This window comes from Rhinichthys klamathensis, unplaced genomic scaffold (assembly GCF_029890125.1).
Source record: "Rhinichthys klamathensis goyatoka isolate OS25496 unplaced genomic scaffold, OSU_Roscu_1.1 h1tg000996l_1, whole genome shotgun sequence".
Taxonomy (NCBI): domain Eukaryota; kingdom Metazoa; phylum Chordata; class Actinopteri; order Cypriniformes; family Leuciscidae; genus Rhinichthys; species Rhinichthys klamathensis.
In genome coordinates, this window is record NW_026607294.1 from 92440 (window position 1) to 110000 (window position 17561).

General features: G+C 40.5%; 2 protein-coding genes across 3 annotated transcripts in view; one reads left to right on the forward strand and one right to left on the reverse strand.

The window, feature by feature from the left end:
• Positions 1 to 438: 438 nt before the first annotated feature.
• rmdn1 (regulator of microtubule dynamics 1) lies at positions 439 to 14532 on the reverse strand. Its single transcript, XM_056244507.1, has 10 exons — positions 14268 to 14532; positions 13996 to 14092; positions 13834 to 13921; positions 1573 to 1732; positions 1408 to 1497; positions 1276 to 1331; positions 1099 to 1186; positions 948 to 978; positions 717 to 850; positions 439 to 636 (listed from the first exon to the last, which is right to left on the reverse strand). The coding sequence occupies exons 1-10, from the start codon at positions 14370 to 14372 to the stop codon at positions 592 to 594; spliced, it is 894 nt and encodes a 297-aa protein (XP_056100482.1). The 5' UTR covers positions 14373 to 14532; the 3' UTR covers positions 439 to 591.
• Positions 14533 to 14874: 342 nt separating this feature from the next.
• The window catches only part of serpinb1l3 (serpin peptidase inhibitor, clade B (ovalbumin), member 1, like 3), a 12867-nt gene continuing 10180 nt past the window's right edge, over positions 14875 to 17561 (forward strand). Inside the window, exons 1-3 of one of the 2 annotated variants that reach the window (XM_056244505.1) lie at positions 14875 to 15001; positions 15397 to 15573; positions 16325 to 16456. In XM_056244505.1, coding sequence (XP_056100480.1) covers positions 15406 to 15573; positions 16325 to 16456 — 300 coding nt within the window. In that variant the 5' untranslated portion in view covers positions 14875 to 15001; positions 15397 to 15405. Of the gene's footprint in view, positions 15002 to 15396; positions 15574 to 15611; positions 15640 to 16324; positions 16457 to 17561 lie in introns of those variants that run through there. The other variant, XM_056244506.1, reaches the window with a different exon arrangement.

Genomic DNA, 17561 nt, shown 5'->3' on the forward strand with positions numbered 1-17561 from the left:
ATATACAAATATGACAGTATGAGTTAAAATTGCTCCCAAAATCCTGACAAAACATTTGGAGCATGAATTGTTCTGTGAGAAAAGCAAAGGTAAACTGAAGGATTTAAAGTTTTTACTGTTTGGATATCCTCATTCTACTTTACAATAACCAAACTGGCTAAACTGATGATGGTGCAGTGGTTAAGACACATGCCTTTGGAGTTAGGGTTAGGGTTCGAATCCACTGTGAGACACCAATGTGTCCCTGAGCAAGACACTTAACCCCTAGTTACTCCAGAGGCGTGTGACCTCTGACATAGCAATTGTAAGTCGCTTTGGATAAAAGCGTCAGCTAAATGAATAAATGTAAACTGAGCAGCCGGTCCCCGGTGTCTGCGCTCACGCCAGCTCTGGCAGAAGATCCAGCAAACATGCAGAAATACAGCAGTGGTGAATTACAGGCCGCTTTTATGTGGAATCTCGTCCCTCGTTCTGTTAATGTCAGACATGAAAGAGTCTAAAATAGTCCATAGTAAATCTCCATTTTACACAAATCAACTGAATCATTAAAAAGCTCAATTTAGGCATCTCTGGGTTCGAGAACAGCGGGACTCATCCGTTGAGTTTCTTCAGAAGCTCCAGCGCTTCCTTATGGACCTGCATTGGGTCAAACATGAACATTGCGCCTCTGATGATGATATAACAGGTAAATATGACTGATGGAGGTGTTTATGAACCTGTTTGTCGTCTTCTGTGACTGCAGGATAGTCCCGCGCTCTCGTGAGCCACAGCGCCGCCCGCTGGACGTCTCGCAGCATCGCGTACGTCTTTCCCAGCATCAGCAGGTTCTTGCTGTAGAAATTTGGGTCAACTAAATTGAAATATTAAACTGTTAAAGTTGTAATCGGTCACATGGAAAATAAATTAAAAACAAACAAGAAGGTGCTTGTGTTTATATCATACGGGACCTTCTTCAGCTTTCAGGAAAAACACCAAAGCCTGACGGAGACAAAACATTTATACTTTCACTGCCAAATGAAGTGTCTGCATAATATAGGCTACAACCAATAAAATAACATTTCCAACACTGAAAACCCCATAATTATTAATTTCACTGACATCTTCATAAGTGGCTGTCGGAGGCGACGCAAAAATAACGGCTGCAACTTTCCGCTGGTACCACGGTAATTCAGCGAACGCAAAACACCTGCGAGGAAGAGACGCCACTGTGACTGAAGGCTTCAATGTGGCCAGTGATGAGCAAATATACGTGTTTATATCAGAACACACACTCACCAGTAGCCAAGAATATGGATAGACGTCGCATCTTTAGGGTTGAGCTCGATTGCTCGCTGTAGAAATGAGCGTTAAAGAAGTTTCATTCGTTCAGTGGTGAACTATGATGCTTTAACCCAATGAACATCTTACCTCCAAATGCTCTCTAATGATGTAGGAATTTCCTATTTTGACTTTGATCCCTTCATAATCCCCAACATCACTGAGGCAAATGGCGAACCACTGCAGACGACAGACATCGAGTCAAACATCGACTCCAACACTGCAATACTCGTTTACAGAGAGAATGGTGCTTACTTTGTGAGCCGCAAAGGAAGACTGGTTTTTCTCCAGAGCTTTGCTGGCGAAGTCGAAGGCCTCGTATGTGAGCCGTTTCTTCTCCTCGGCGCTGATGCGGGACAGTAAAGCCAGATCGCGAGACGCTCGAGCCAAACGCCACAGGAACTCTGCCTCATCACTGGGACAACAACAACCCATCCGAGAGTTACCAATCCTCTGGAATATGCTCATTAATATCAAAACACTAGCTCAGCAGCTTAGACTAGTGCTCTACTACTATGACAAACTATCACTATAATACTCTATATATCATCTAACACTGCTGGTGTTTGTGTCCTTCTCTATATATCATCTAACACTGCTGTTGTTTGTGTTCTTCTCTATATATCATCTAACACTGCTGGTGTTTGTGTTCTTCTCTATATATCATCTAACACTGCTGGTGTTTGTGTTCTTCTCTATATATCATCTAACACTGCTGGTGTTTGTGTTCTTCACTATATATCATCTAACACTGCTGGTGTTTGTGTCCTTCTCTATATATCATCTAAAACTGCTGGTGTTTGTGTTCTTCTCTATATATCATCTAACACTGCTGGTGTTTGTGTTCTTCTCTATATATCATCTAACACTGCTGGTGTTTGTGTTCTTCACTATATATCATCTAACACTGCTGGTGTTTGTGTTCTTCACTATATATCATCTAACACTGCTGGTGTTTGTGTTCTTCACTATATATCATCTAACACTGCTGGTGTTTGTGTTCTTCTCTATATATCATCTAACACTGCTGGTGTTTGTGTTCTTCACTATATATCATCTAACACTGCTGGTGTTTGTGTTCTTCTCTATATATCATCTAACACTGCTGGTGTTTGTGTTCTTCTCTATATATCATCTAACACTGCTGGTGTTTGTGTTCTTCACTATATATCATCTAACACTGCTGGTGTTTGTGTCCTTCTCTATATATCATCTAAAACTGCTGGTGTTTGTGTTCTTCTCTATATATCATCTAACACTGCTGGTGTTTGTGTTCTTCTCTATATATCACCTAACACTGCTGGTGTTTGTGTTCTTCACTATATATCATCTAACACTGCTGGTGTTTGTGTTCTTCACTATATATCATCTAACACTGCTGGTGTTTGTGTCCTTCTCTATATATCATCTAACACTGCTGGTGTTTGTGTTCTTCACTATATATCATCTAACACTGCTGGTGTTTGTGTTCTTCACTATATATCATCTAACACTGCTGGTGTTTGTGTTCTTCACTATATATCATCTAACACTGCTGGTGTTTGTGTTCTTCACTATATATCATCTAACACTGCTGGTGTTTGTGTTCTTCACTATATATCATCTAAAACTGCTGGTGTTTGTGTTCTTCTCTATATATCATCTAACACTGCTGGTGTTTGTGTTCTTCTCTATATATCATCTAACACTGCTGGTGTTTGTGTTCTTCACTATATATCATCTAACACTGCTGGTGTTTGTGTTCTTCTCTATATATCATCTAACACTGCTGGTGTTTGTGTTCTTCTCTATATATCATCTAACACTGCTGGTGTTTGTGTTCTTCACTATATATCATCTAACACTGCTGGTGTTTGTGTCCTTCTCTATATATCATCTAACACTGCTGGTGTTTGTGTTCTTCAATATATATCATCTAACACTGCTGGTGTTTGTGTTCTTCACTATATATCATCTAACACTGCTGGTGTTTGTGTTCTTCACTATATATCATCTAACACTGCTGGTGTTTGTGTTCTTCACTATATATCATCTAACACTGCTGGTGTTTGTGTCCTTCTCTATATATCATCTAAAACTGCTGGTGTTTGTGTTCTTCACTATATATCATCTAACACTGCTGGTGTTTGTGTTCTTCACTATATATCATCTAACACTGCTGGTGTTTGTGTCCTTCTCTATATATCATCTAACACTGCTGGTGTTTGTGTTCTTCTCTATATATCATCTAACACTGCTGGTGTTAGTGTTCTTCACTATATATCATCTAACACTGCTGGTGTTTGTGTTCTTCACTATATATCATCTAACACTGCTGGTGTTAGTGTTCTTCACTATATATCATCTAACACTGCTGGTGTTTGTGTTCTTCTCTATATATCATCTAACACTGCTGGTGTTTGTGTTCTTCTCTATATATCATCTAACACTGCTGGTGTTAGTGTTCTTCACTATATATCATCTAACACTGCTGGTGTTTGTGTTCTTCACTATATATCATCTAACACTGCTGGTGTTTGTGTCCTTCTCTATATATCATCTAACACTGCTGGTGTTTGTGTTCTTCACTATATATCATCTAACACTGCTGGTGTTTGTGTTCTTCTCTATATATCATCTAAAACTGCTGGTGTTTGTGTTCTTCTCTATATATCATCTAACACTGCTGGTGTTAGTGTTCTTCACTATATATCATCTAACACTGCTGGTGTTTGTGTTCTTCACTATATATCATCTAACACTGCTGGTGTTTGTGTTCTTCTCTATATATCATCTAAAACTGCTGGTGTTTGTGTTCTTCTCTATATATCATCTAACACTGCTGGTGTTTGTGTTCTTCACTATATATCATCTAACACTGCTGGTGTTTGTGTTCTTCTCTATATATCATCTAACACTGCTGGTGTTTGTGTTCTTCTCTATATATCATCTAACACTGCTGGTGTTAGTGTTCTTCACTATATATCATCTAACACTGCTGGTGTTTGTGTTCTTCACTATATATCATCTAACACTGCTGGTGTTTGTGTTCTTCTCTATATATCATCTAACACTGCTGGTGTTTGTGTTCTTCACTATATATCATCTAACACTGCTGGTGTTTGTGTTCATCTCTATATATCATCTAACACTGCTGGTGTTTGTGTTCTTCACTATATATCATCTAACACTGCTGGTGTTTGTGTTCTTCACTATATATCATCTAACACTGCTGGTGTTTGTGTCCTTCTCTATATATCATCTAACACTGCTGGTGTTTGTGTCCTTCTCTATATATCATCTAACACTGCTGGTGTTTGTGTCCTTCTCTATATATCATCTAACACTGCTGGTGTTTGTGTCCTTCACTATATATCATCTAACACTGCTGGTGTTAGTGTTCTTCTCTATATATCATCTAACACTGCTGGTGTTTGTGTTCTTCACTATATCTCATCTAACACTGCTGGTGTTTGTGTTCTTCACTATATATCATCTAACACTGCTGGTGTTTGTGTTCTTCACTATATATCATCTAACACTGCTGGTGTTTGTGTCCTTCTCTATATATCATCTAACACTGCTGGTGTTTGTGTCCTTCACTATATATCATCTAACACTGCTGGTGTTTGTGTTCTTCTCTATATATCATCTAACACTGCTGGTGTTTGTGTCCTTCACTATATATCATCTAACACTGCTGGTGTTTGTGTTCTTCTCTATATATCATCTAACACTGCTGGTGTTTGTGTTCTTCTCTATATATCATCTAACACTGCTGGTGTTTGTGTCCTTCACTATATATCATCTAACACTGCTGGTGTTTGTGTTCTTCACTATATATCATCTAACACTGCTGGTGTTTGTGTTCTTCTCTATATATCATCTAACACTGCTGGTGTTAGTGTTCTTCACTATATATCATCTAACACTGCTGGTGTTTGTGTTCTTCTCTATTATCATCTAACACTGCTGGTGTTTGTGTTCTTCTCTATATATCATCTAACACTGCTGGTGTTTGTGTTCTTCTCTATATATCATCTAACACTGCTGGTGTTTGTGTTCTTCTCTATATATCATCTAACACTGCTGGTGTTTGTGTTCTTCTCTATTATCATCTAACACTGCTGGTGTTTGTGTTCTTCTCTATATCTCATCTAACACTGCTGGTGTTTGTGTTCTTCACTATATATCATCTAACACTGCTGGTGTTTGTGTTCTTCTCTATATATCATCTAACACTGCTGGTGTTTGTGTTCTTCACTATATATCATCTAACACTGCTGGTGTTTGTGTTCTTCACTATATATCATCTAACACTGCTGGTGTTAGTGTCCTTCTCTATATATCATCTAACACTGCTGGTGTTTGTGTCCTTCTCTATATATCATCTAACACTGCTGGTGTTTGTGTCCTTCTCTATATATCATCTAACACTGCTGGTGTTTGTGTTCTTCACTATATATCATCTAACACTGCTGGTGTTTGTGTTCTTCTCTATATATCATCTAACACTGCTGGTGTTTGTGTCCTTCTCTATATATCATCTAACACTGCTGGTGTTTGTGTCCTTCTCTATATATCATCTAACACTGCTGGTGTTTGTGTCCTTCTCTATATATCATCTAACACTGCTGGTGTTTGTGTTCTTCACTATATATCATCTAACACTGCTGGTGTTTGTGTTCTTCACTATATATCATCTAACACTGCTGGTGTTAGTGTCCTTCTCTATATATCATCTAACACTGCTGGTGTTTGTGTCCTTCTCTATATATCATCTAACACTGCTGGTGTTTGTGTCCTTCTCTATATATCATCTAACACTGCTGGTGTTTGTGTTCTTCTCTATATATCATCTAACACTGCTGGTGTTTGTGTCCTTCTCTATATATCATCTAACACTGCTGGTGTTTGTGTTCTTCACTATATATATCATCTAACACTGCTGGTGTTTGTGTTCTTCACTATATATCATCTAACACTGCTGGTGTTTGTGTTCTTCACTATATATCATCTAACACTGCTGGTGTTTGTGTTCTTCACTATATATCATCTAACACTGCTGGTGTTTGTGTTCTTCACTATATATCATCTAACACTGCTGGTGTTTGTGTCCTTCTCTATATATCATCTAACACTGCTGGTGTTTGTGTCCTTCTCTATATATCATCTAACACTGCTGGTGTTTGTGTCCTTCTCTATATATCATCTAACACTGCTGGTGTTTGTGTCCTTCTCTATATATCATCTAACACTGCTGGTGTTTGTGTCCTTCTCTATATATCATCTAACACTGCTGGTGTTTGTGTCCTTCTCTATATATCATCTAACACTGCTGGTGTTTGTGTTCTTCTCTATATATCATCTAACACTGCTGGTGTTTGTGTTCTTCACTATATATCATCTAACACTGCTGGTGTTTGTGTTCTTCTCTATATATCATCTAACACTGCTGGTGTTTGTGTCCTTCACTATATATCATCTAACACTGCTGGTGTTTGTGTTCTTCACTATATATCATCTAACACTGTTGGTGTTTGTGTTCTTCACTATATATCATCTAACACTGCTGGTGTTTGTGTTCTTCACTATATATCATCTAACACTGCTGGTGTTTGTGTCCTTCACTATATATCATCTAACACTGCTGGTGTTTGTGTTCTTCTCTATATATCATCTAACACTGCTGGTGTTTGTGTTCTTCTCTATATATCATCTAACACTGCTGGTGTTTGTGTTCTTCACTATATATCATCTAACACTGCTGGTGTTTGTGTCCTTCACTATATATCATCTAACACTGCTGGTGTTTGTGTTCTTCTCTATATATCATCTAACACTGCTGGTGTTTGTGTTCTTCACTATATATCATCTAACACTGCTGGTGTTTGTGTTCTTCTCTATATATCATCTAACACTGCTGGTGTTTGTGTTCTTCTCTATATATCATCTAACACTGCTGGTGTTTGTGTTCTTCTCTATATATCATCTAACACTGCTGGTGTTTGTGTTCTTCACTATATATCATCTAACACTGCTGGTGTTTGTGTCCTTCACTATATATCATCTAACACTGCTGGTGTTTGTGTTCTTCTCTATATATCATCTAACACTGCTGGTGTTTGTGTTCTTCACTATATATCATCTAACACTGCTGGTGTTTGTGTTCTTCTCTATATATCATCTAACACTGCTGGTGTTTGTGTTCTTCTCTATATATCATCTAACACTGCTGGTGTTTGTGTTCTTCTCTATATATCATCTAACACTGCTGGTGTTTGTGTCCTTCTCTATATATCATCTAACACTGCTGGTGTTTGTGTCCTTCTCTATATATCATCTAACACTGCTGGTGTTTGTGTTCTTCACTATATATCATCTAACACTGCTGGTGTTTGTTTTCTTCTCTATATATCATCTAACACTGCTGGTGTTAGTGTTCTTCACTATATATCATCTTACACTGCTGGTGTTTGTGTCCTTCTCTATATATCATCTAACACTGCTGGTGTTTGTGTCCTTCTCTATATATCATCTAACACTGCTGGTGTTTGTGTCCTTCTCTATATATCATCTAACACTGCTGGTGTTTGTGTCCTTCTCTATATATCATCTAACACTGCTGGTGTTTGTGTCCTTCTCTATATATCATCTAACACTGCTGGTGTTTGTGTCCTTCTCTATATATCATCTAACACTGCTGGTGTTTGTGTCCTTCTCTATATATCATCTAACACTGCTGGTGTTTGTGTTCTTCACTAAATATCATCTAACACTGCTGGTGTTTGTGTCCTTCTCTATATATCATCTAACACTGCTGGTGTTTGTGTTCTTCTCTATATATCATCTAACACTGCTGGTGTTTGTGTTCTTCTCTATATATCATCTAACACTGCTGGTGTTTGTGTTCTTCACTATATATCATCTAACACTGCTGGTGTTTGTGTCCTTCTCTATATATCATCTAACACTGCTGGTGTTTGTGTTCTTCACTATATATCATCTAACACTGCTGTTGTTTGTGTTCTTCTCTATTTATCATCTAACACTGCTGGTGTTTGTGTTCTTCACTATATATCATCTAACACTGCTGGTGTTTGTGTTCTTCTCTATATATCATCTAACACTGCTGGTGTTTGTGTTCTTCTCTATATATCATCTAACACTGCTGGTGTTTGTGTTCTTCACTATATATCATCTAACACTGCTGGTGTTTGTGTCCTTCACTATATATCATCTAACACTGCTGGTGTTTGTGTTCTTCTCTATTATCATCTAACACTGCTGGTGTTTGTGTTCTTCTCTATATATCATCTAACACTGCTGGTGTTTGTGTTCTTCACTATATATCATCTAACACTGCTGGTGTTTGTGTTCTTCACTATATATCATCTAACACTGCTGGTGTTTGTGTTCTTCACTATATATCATCTAACACTGCTGGTGTTTGTGTTCTTCACTATATATCATCTAACACTGCTGGTGTTTGTGTTCTTCACTATATATCATCTAAAACTGCTGGTGTTTGTGTCCTTCTCTATATATCATCTAACACTGCTGGTGTTTGTGTTCTTCTCTATATATCATCTAACACTGCTGGTGTTTGTGTTCTTCACTATATATCATCTAACACTGCTGGTGTTTGTGTCCTTCACTATATATCATCTTACACTGCTGGTGTTTGTGTTCTTCTCTATATATCATCTAACACTGCTGGTGTTTGTGTTCTTCTCTATATATCATCTAACACTGCTGGTGTTTGTGTTCTTCACTATATATTAGTTAGTTTACCAGTCCTAACACATTATCAGGTTAGTTTTACCTGTCCTAACTAGGGTTGGGTTTTATCCGATACCAGTACCTACTCGGTATTTTTTAAACGGTTCCGGTGCTTAAACGGTTCTTGAAATGGTACTTAAAGGGATAGTTCACCCAAAAATGAAAATTCTGTCAGTAATTACTCACCCTCATGTTGTTCAACCCCGTAAGACCTTCGTTCATCTTCGGAACACGAATTAAGATACGAAGGTCTTACAGGGTTGAACAACATGAGGGTGAGTAATTACTGACAGAATTTTTGGGTGAACTATCCCTTTAAGAAAACAAAACCGCACACACTTTGTCAAAAAATAATACCCTTTTATTTACAGGGCCAAACTGGACACAATATTAACTTAAATCTTTAAACAATATAAATACAAGTAACATGGTAATAATAAATAAACCAATATAAAATAAAAATTCACATTTACATAATATCTAATAAAACAATATTGTATCAAACAATGTAATAATACTGGAGATTAATAGAGATTACTACCAGGGTAATCTAATCTCGACATGGCTACAGGTTCCCATGTTTTGTCTGCTCGAACCAGTCATGTAAGATATCTGGTCGTTGCACTAGAACGGCAGCAGTTGGCGAGTTTGGTATTTCATTCTCACTGCGTCTTAGCTACGCAACGCTGAGTGAACCTATGAAAGAACGTCTCTGGTTACTGATGTAACCTATGTTCTCTGAATAGGGAACGAGACGCTGCGTTCGCTGCCAAACTCCTCGCGCTGCCGACAAGCTTCCTTTTTCGGCAGAGAAATCTGAGGAGCAGATGATGCGCGTGCCAATATAATAAGACGACGTGAGCGTCGAGGCGGCGGCCGCGCCATCAGCCAATGGATTGGCGTGATTCTATATGTGCTTCAGACAATCGGCACATCCAGAGGGCATTCTGACGCGTAATTTTACATGTGAAATGTAGCCAAACCTTGGAGCGTTTTGTCTTCGGCATCTTCATTAATCCCCTCGCAATCAGCAGACGTTCCGGGAGTCTCCCGCATATTGATAACGGCTCCATGATGCCCGCAAATTAGTTAAAATCTCCTGGAATCTAGAGCGAGCGAGCAAGAGCGCGCATGCGAGACAGAACAGACTGTGCTTCAAACAGTATTGTGCGCGAGGAGAGAGAGAGAGCGGGCGAGAGACCTTGCGTGTGTGAGCCTCATGACACAGAGAGTCAGGCACCGAAATCAGGCACCAAAATTTTCGTTCTTATTCGGTCTGGTTACTACCGTTTACGTCGGAACCGGTTCCCTATTGGCACCGCGTTTCGGTACCCAACCCTAGTCCTAACACATTATCAGGTTAGTTTACCAGTCCTAACACTTATCAGGTTAGTTTACCAGTCCTAACACTTATCAGGTTAGTTTACCAGTCCTAACACATTATCAGGTTAGTTTACCAGTCCTAACACTTATCAGGTTAGTTTACCAGTCCTAACACTTATCAGGTTAGTTTACCAGTCCTAACACTTATCAGGTTAGTTTACCAGTCCTAACACATTATCAGGTTAGTTTACCAGTCCTAACACTTATCAGGTTAGTTTACCAGTCCTAACACATTATCAGGTTAGTTTACCAGTCCTAACAGATTATCAGGTTAGTTTTACCTGTCCTAACACATTATCAGGTTAGTTTACCAGTCCTAACACTTATCAGGTTAGTTTACCAGTCCTAACAGATTATCAGGTTAGTTTTACCTGTCCTAACACATTATCAGGTTAGTTTACCAGTCCTAACACATTATCAGGTTAGTTTACCAGTCCTAACAGATTATCAGGTTAGTTTACCAGTCCTAACACATTATCAGGTAAGTTTACCAGTCCTAACAGATTATCAGGTTAGTTTTACCAGTCCTAACACATTATCAGGTTAGTTTACCAGTCCTAACACATTATCAGGTTAGTTTACCAGTCCTAACAGATTATCAGGTTAGTTTTACCTGTCCTAACACATTATCAGGTTAGTTTACCAGTCCTAACACTTATCAGGTTAGTTTACCAGTCCTAACACTTATCAGGTTAGTTTACCAGTCCTAACACTTATCAGGTTAGTTTACCAGTCCTAACACATTATCAGGTTAGTTTACCAGTCCTAACACTTATCTTATCAGGTTAGTTTACCAGTCCTAACACTTATCAGGTTAGTTTACCAGTCCTAACAGATTATCAGGTTAGTTTTACCTGTCCTAACACATTATCAGGTTAGTTTACCAGTCCTAACACATTATCAGGTTAGTTTACCTGTTCTAACACATTATCAGGTTAGTTTACCAGTCCTAACACATTATCAGGTTAGTTTACCAGTCCTAACAGATTATCAGGTTAGTTTTACCTGTCCTAACACATTATCAGGTTAGTTTACCTGTTCTAACACATTATCAGGTTAGTTTACCAGTCCTAACACATTATCAGGTTAGTTTACCAGTCCTGACAGATTATCAGGTTAGTTTACCTGTTCTAACACATTATCAGGTTAGTTTACCAGTCCTAACACATTATCAGGTTAGTTTACCTGTCCTAACACATTATCAGGTTAGTTTACCTGTCCTAACACATTATCAGGTTAGTTTACCTGTCCTAACACATTATCAGGTTAGTTTACCTGTCCTAACACATTATCAGGTTAGTTTACCTGTCCTAACACATTATCAGGTTAGTTTACCAGTCCTGACACATTATCAGGTTAGTTTACCAGTCCTGACAGATTATCAGGTTAGTTTTACCAGTCCTAACACATTATCAGGTTAGTTTACCAGTCCTAACACATTATCAGGTTAGTTTACCAGTCCTGACAGATTATCAGGTTAGTTTTACCAGTCCTAACACATTATCAGGTTAGTTTACCAGTCCTAACAGATTATCAGGTTAGTTTTACCAGTCCTAACACATTATCAGGTTAGTTTACCAGTCCTAACACATTATCAGGTTAGTTTTACCAGTCCTGACACATTATCAGGTTAGTTTACCAGTCCTAACACATTATCAGGTTAGTTTTACCAGTCCTAACACATTATCAGGTTAGTTTACCAGTCCTAACACATTATCAGGTTAGTTTACCAGTCCTAACACATTATCAGGTTAGTTTACCAGTCCTGACAGATTATCAGGTTAGTTTTACCAGTCCTAACACATTATCAGGTTAGTTTACCAGTCCTAACAGATTATCAGGTTAGTTTTACCAGTCCTAACACATTATCAGGTTAGTTTACCAGTCCTAACACATTATCAGGTTAGTTTTACCAGTCCTGACACATTATCAGGTTAGTTTACCAGTCCTAACACATTATCAGGTTAGTTTTACCAGTCCTAACACATTATCAGGTTAGTTTACCTGTCCTAACACCAGGGCCGGATTAACCATTAGGGCAACTGGGCACTTGCCCAGGGGCCCATGACATCTAAGGGGCCCTGGGCACCAGGGGCGGAGTGGCAATCGGGAGAGTCGGGAGTTTCCCCGGTGGGCCGGTAGTGTTTCGAGGCCGCGAGGGCCGGTCTGATAAAATGTATTCATTGCAAGTTCGCCATGCGCACTTGTGGCCCAAGCGAGGGGAAGAAAAAAAAAATTTTAGATAACGGAGCGTATATTTGCACTAAGTGCCTGTCTTTTTTACCAAAAAGACGCCCGTCACGGAATAGCTACAGTGGCGTAGGTCGTAGCGCGCGAACTGCTTGATAATAGCTTTTGATGCGCTCGACCCGAGTTCGAATCCGCCTTTTGCCGAACTCTCTCTTCTCCCTTTTCCCAACACATATGAGATGTAAAATGTATAACCTAACATAAAGGTCTCTAGCGTTATATTTTGCCAACGAAATAAAATCGAAACCATGATATGGCTTTGTACCTTTATAAAACAGCACAAGACTTTAAGAATAGGCATCCTGTGTGTGCTGGGTGATTTAAAGAAAAGTGCGCTCTTTGCTCACGCGATCAGCATGGCTATCTGGTGTTTTCTCCTAAATAAAAGCTCAAGGGTTTCTTGCAAGTGAAGAAATTAGGACAAAAGTATTTTAATTTTCCTGTATTATAGTGTAATGTAGACTAAAATATACTTTTGAAATATTCATTTTCATTTATAGTACATTTATAGGCTATACGGATTTTACGTCATAGGAATAATTATATAAATCATTATTACATTATTATAATAATTGTTTGGAATCCTAAAACACCATTGATAATGTAATGTAGACTGAGACTCTCATAACTAAAAAGATGTTTGAGCCCTCTTTATTGTCCTGGTACAAATCAATGCTTTTTCTTTGCTCAACGAGCAGTTCATGGGTTGAAGCTCTTAATTTTGATCTCTCAAAGAGCACGAGATTGATGCATTTAACCTTAAAATGTACAAAATTTTCTTGCGGGGGAGCATGCCCCCGAACCCCCCTAGAGGCACAGAGGTCCACCCAACATAGTTTTACAAAATCCTATGTGAAAGAACGACCATTTAGGAACTTTACTCCAGCATAGTACAACAAAGTTCCTTTTAAGCCAGTAAAACTGTAAATGCCATATTAAAATGTCCTTGGGCAAAATATACATTTGGCCTGCCTAAGAGGGGGCCTACAAGACATTGTGCCCAGGGCCCTCTGAACTCTTAATCCGGCCCTGCCTAACACATTATCAGGTTAGTTTAACTGTTCTAACACTTTATCAGGTTAGTTTTACCAGTCCTCCTGAGAGATTATCGGGTTAGTTTACCTGTCTTTGTGTTTCACCAGGAGCTGGTGGAGTTTCTCGGTCTCTCCACAGCTGTACAGATAATCTGCTTGTTCTAAAACTTCTTCAGCTGGAAAAAAAGATGTCGTAAAAATAATAATAAACAGCAGCACTAAGACTTAAAGCTCAATATTGCATAAGTACCTGATTCCAGCGCACAAACCGAGGCGAACCGAGTGACTCTGTCATAGATCAGGAATGACAGTGGAGTTAAAGCCACGAGGAATGAAGCTGTTCTGTTCTGACAGTCACAAAACACACAAAATATTAATAACCATCATAAATGACAGTATGACTCACAGCTTATTTGCTCTTTCATGCACAACCTCGTTCTCTCTCACACACACACACACTCACACTCACACTCATGTTCTACATGTGATCCTCATAATAACACTTCTAAAGGCAGATCTTACTGAAGTTCTGATGCGATCAGTCCAAATGCGCTCATTCATCCTCCTCATCCTCACGGTTCTGCTCACTAACCGCCTGAAAGCTCCACACACCCTCGCGGACGCCATCAGTGTGAGAGAACAGAGTGTGTTCTGCGTGTTTCGAGTTCTGGTTCTCAGTTCGGCTAATAAGGCTAAAGTTTGCGAGTCTGTTCCTCCAGCCGGCGCGCTGTCAACACGCACTGCCGTAAATGATTCGCACTTGTCGCAAAATAGTCTTTGACTCTAATAAAAAGCTATCATGTTCTATGTTAAAATCTAAGCACACGAAGACAATAAAAAAGATACATATTATAGAGAAGCCGAGCGAGAGGGGCGTTACACTGTACAATGAAACACGTGACGCAAACGTGTGAGAGTGAGAGAGAGAGATTGTGTGTGTGTGTGTGTGTGAGAGAGAGAGAGAGAGAGAGAGAGAGAGAGAGAGAGAGAGAGAGAGAGAGAGAGAGAGAGAGAGAGAGAGAGAGAGAGAGAGAGAGGAGAGTGTGTGTGTGTGTGTGTGAGAGAGAGAGAGAGAGAGAGAGAGAGAGAGAGAGAGAGAGAGAGAGAGAGAGAGAGAGAGAGAGAGAGAGAGAGAGAGTGTGTGTGTGTGTGTGTGTGTGTGAGAGAGAGTGTTCATTAGGGTGTGTCTGCTCTCAGAATCTCCGGCGACTCATTCTCTACTGAAGCTCCTCCACTGAAGACTCATTTGACAGCATGTGAGTAACTCTAATGATTGTGATCAACAATTAAGCAAAGCATTTGGATAATTATTAAGTAACGCTGGCCTCTTAACCCTTATACAGAAGAACACGCTGAAAAACTAAGACAATTTATGTAAACGTTAAATATGTTAACATCGACGCCTTTTGTCTTTGTAAACTATGACCTTAAACGTCCGAAGTCATTTTTCCAGCAGAAATGCTTCATGACTGTTTACATGTAGTTTTCCAGCGTTGGGCCAATCACAGTCGTTTGTGGTGGTGGTTTGTCCAATAGGCGCAGAGAACGACGAGGCGCTGAGAATGAGGAAGTGTGAACTGTGAAAGTTGAAATATAACAATCATATTCATTATTTCTGAAGTAGTTGATACCCAGGTGTGTTTGTGTTCAGTGTGTGAGAATGGATCCTCTGTCAGCAGCGCAGACGCGGTTCTCCCTCGACCTGTTCCAGAGAATCCGTGAAGGAAACGCGTCAGGGAATGTGTTTTATTCTCCTCTCAGCATCTCTGCGGCTCTCTCGATGCTGTCGCTCGGGGCTGGAGGACACACGGCTGCTCAGATGAGCCGGGTGAGGGACACACACACACACACACACACACAGGCTGGAGGACACACGGCTGCTCAGATGAGCCGGGTGAGGGACACACACACACACACACACACACACACACACACACACACACACACACACACACACACAGCAGAATACACACACACACACACACAGCAGAATACACACACACACAGCAGAATACACACACACACACACAGCAGAATACACACACACACACACACACACAGCAGAATAAAGGAAGCAAAGACTCTGGCCTGTTGGTAATGTGTGTAGGGTCGCTGGTAAATCACGTGACGCAGTGTTTGCTCTTGGAGGATCCGCTTCTCCCAGTGTACTTTGACTCCAGTGATGATGAGCTGTGTGTGTGTGTGTGTGTGTGTGTGTGTCTGTGAGTCACTATTACCACAGAAGAATAGTTTAATTGCAGTAAATTGTTATGAAATGTTCTGTTATCAGCTCAGGGTGTGTCAATCAAGTCATAATGAGAGAAGCAATGTCCAACTTTTTTAGATGAATTAACATATTGACTAATTTGAATGGATAGAAAGAATGACAGTTGAAACATTAATTTGTTTGATTAAATGGTTAAATGATTTTGATTAAATAATGTTGATCACAATTTCATAAACTGATTAAAGCTCCGTCTGTGAACTGAAGAAACCATATTTATGCTTCCATATCATCTGATTTCTCAGTGTTCCTACAGAATAATCACATCTGCAACTGATCCTCTGTTTCTCTCCAGACTTTGCATTTGGAGTCAGAAACCCACGCCAGCTTCGGCAAACTCCTGAGCGAGATGAACCGCGCCGAGGCTCCGTACGCACTGAGCATCGCCAACCGCCTGTACGGAGAGAAGAGCTACCGATTCACTGAGGTTCATACACACACACACACACACACACACACTGACACTCCGTACGCACTGAGCATCGCCAACCGCCTGTACGGAGAGAAGAGCTACCGATTCACTGAGGTTCATACACACACACACACACACACACACACACTGACACTCCGTACGCACTGAGCATCGCCAACCGCCTGTACGGAGAGAAGAGCTACCGATTCACTGAGGTTCATACACACACACACACACACACACACACTGACACTCCGTACGCACTGAGCATCGCCAACCGCCTGTACGGAGAGAAGAGCTACCGATTCACTGAGGTTCATACACACACACACACACACACACACACTGACACTCCGTACGCACTGAGCATCGCCAACCGCCTGTACGGAGAGAAGAGCTACCGATTCACTGAGGTTCATACACACACACACACACACACACACACTGACACTCCGTACGCACTGAGCATCGCCAACCGCCTGTACGGAGAGAAGAGCTACCGATTCACTGAGGTTCATACACACACACACACACACACACACACACTGACACTCCGTACGCACTGAGCATCGCCAACCGCCTGTACGGAGAGAAGAGCTACCGATTCACTGAGGTTCATACACACACACACACACACACACACACTGACACTCCGTACGCACTGAGCATCGCCAACCGCCTGTACGGAGAGAAGAGCTACCGATTCACTGAGGTTCATACACACACACACACACACACACACACTGACACTCCGTACGCACTGAGCATCGCCAACCGCCTGTACGGAGAGAAGAGCTACCGATTCACTGAGGTTCATACACACACACACACACACACACACACACTGACACTCCGTACGCACTGAGCATCGCCAACCGCCTGTACGGAGAGAAGAGCTACCGATTCACTGAGGTTCATACACACACACACACACACACACACACTGACACTCCGTACGCACTGAGCATCGCCAACCGCCTGTACGGAGAGAAGAGCTACCGATTCACTGAGGTTCATACACACACACACACACACACACACACACTGACACTCCGTACGCACTAAGCATCGCCAACCGCCTGTACGGAGAGAAGGGCTACCGATTCACTGAGGTTCATTT

Coding starts and splice junctions, on each gene's coding strand:
- rmdn1 (XM_056244507.1), bottom strand. CDS start 14,372: ATGGCGTCCGCGAGGGTGTGTGGAGCTTTCAGGCGGTTAGTGAGCAGA. Junction 1,332..1,407: donor TCATTAGAGAGCATTTGGAG/GTAAGATGTTCA, acceptor TCATTTCTACAG/CGAGCAATCGAGCTCAACCC. Junction 979..1,098: donor CGACAGCCACTTATGAAGAT/GTCAGTGAAATT, acceptor TGTCTCCGTCAG/GCTTTGGTGTTTTTCCTGAA.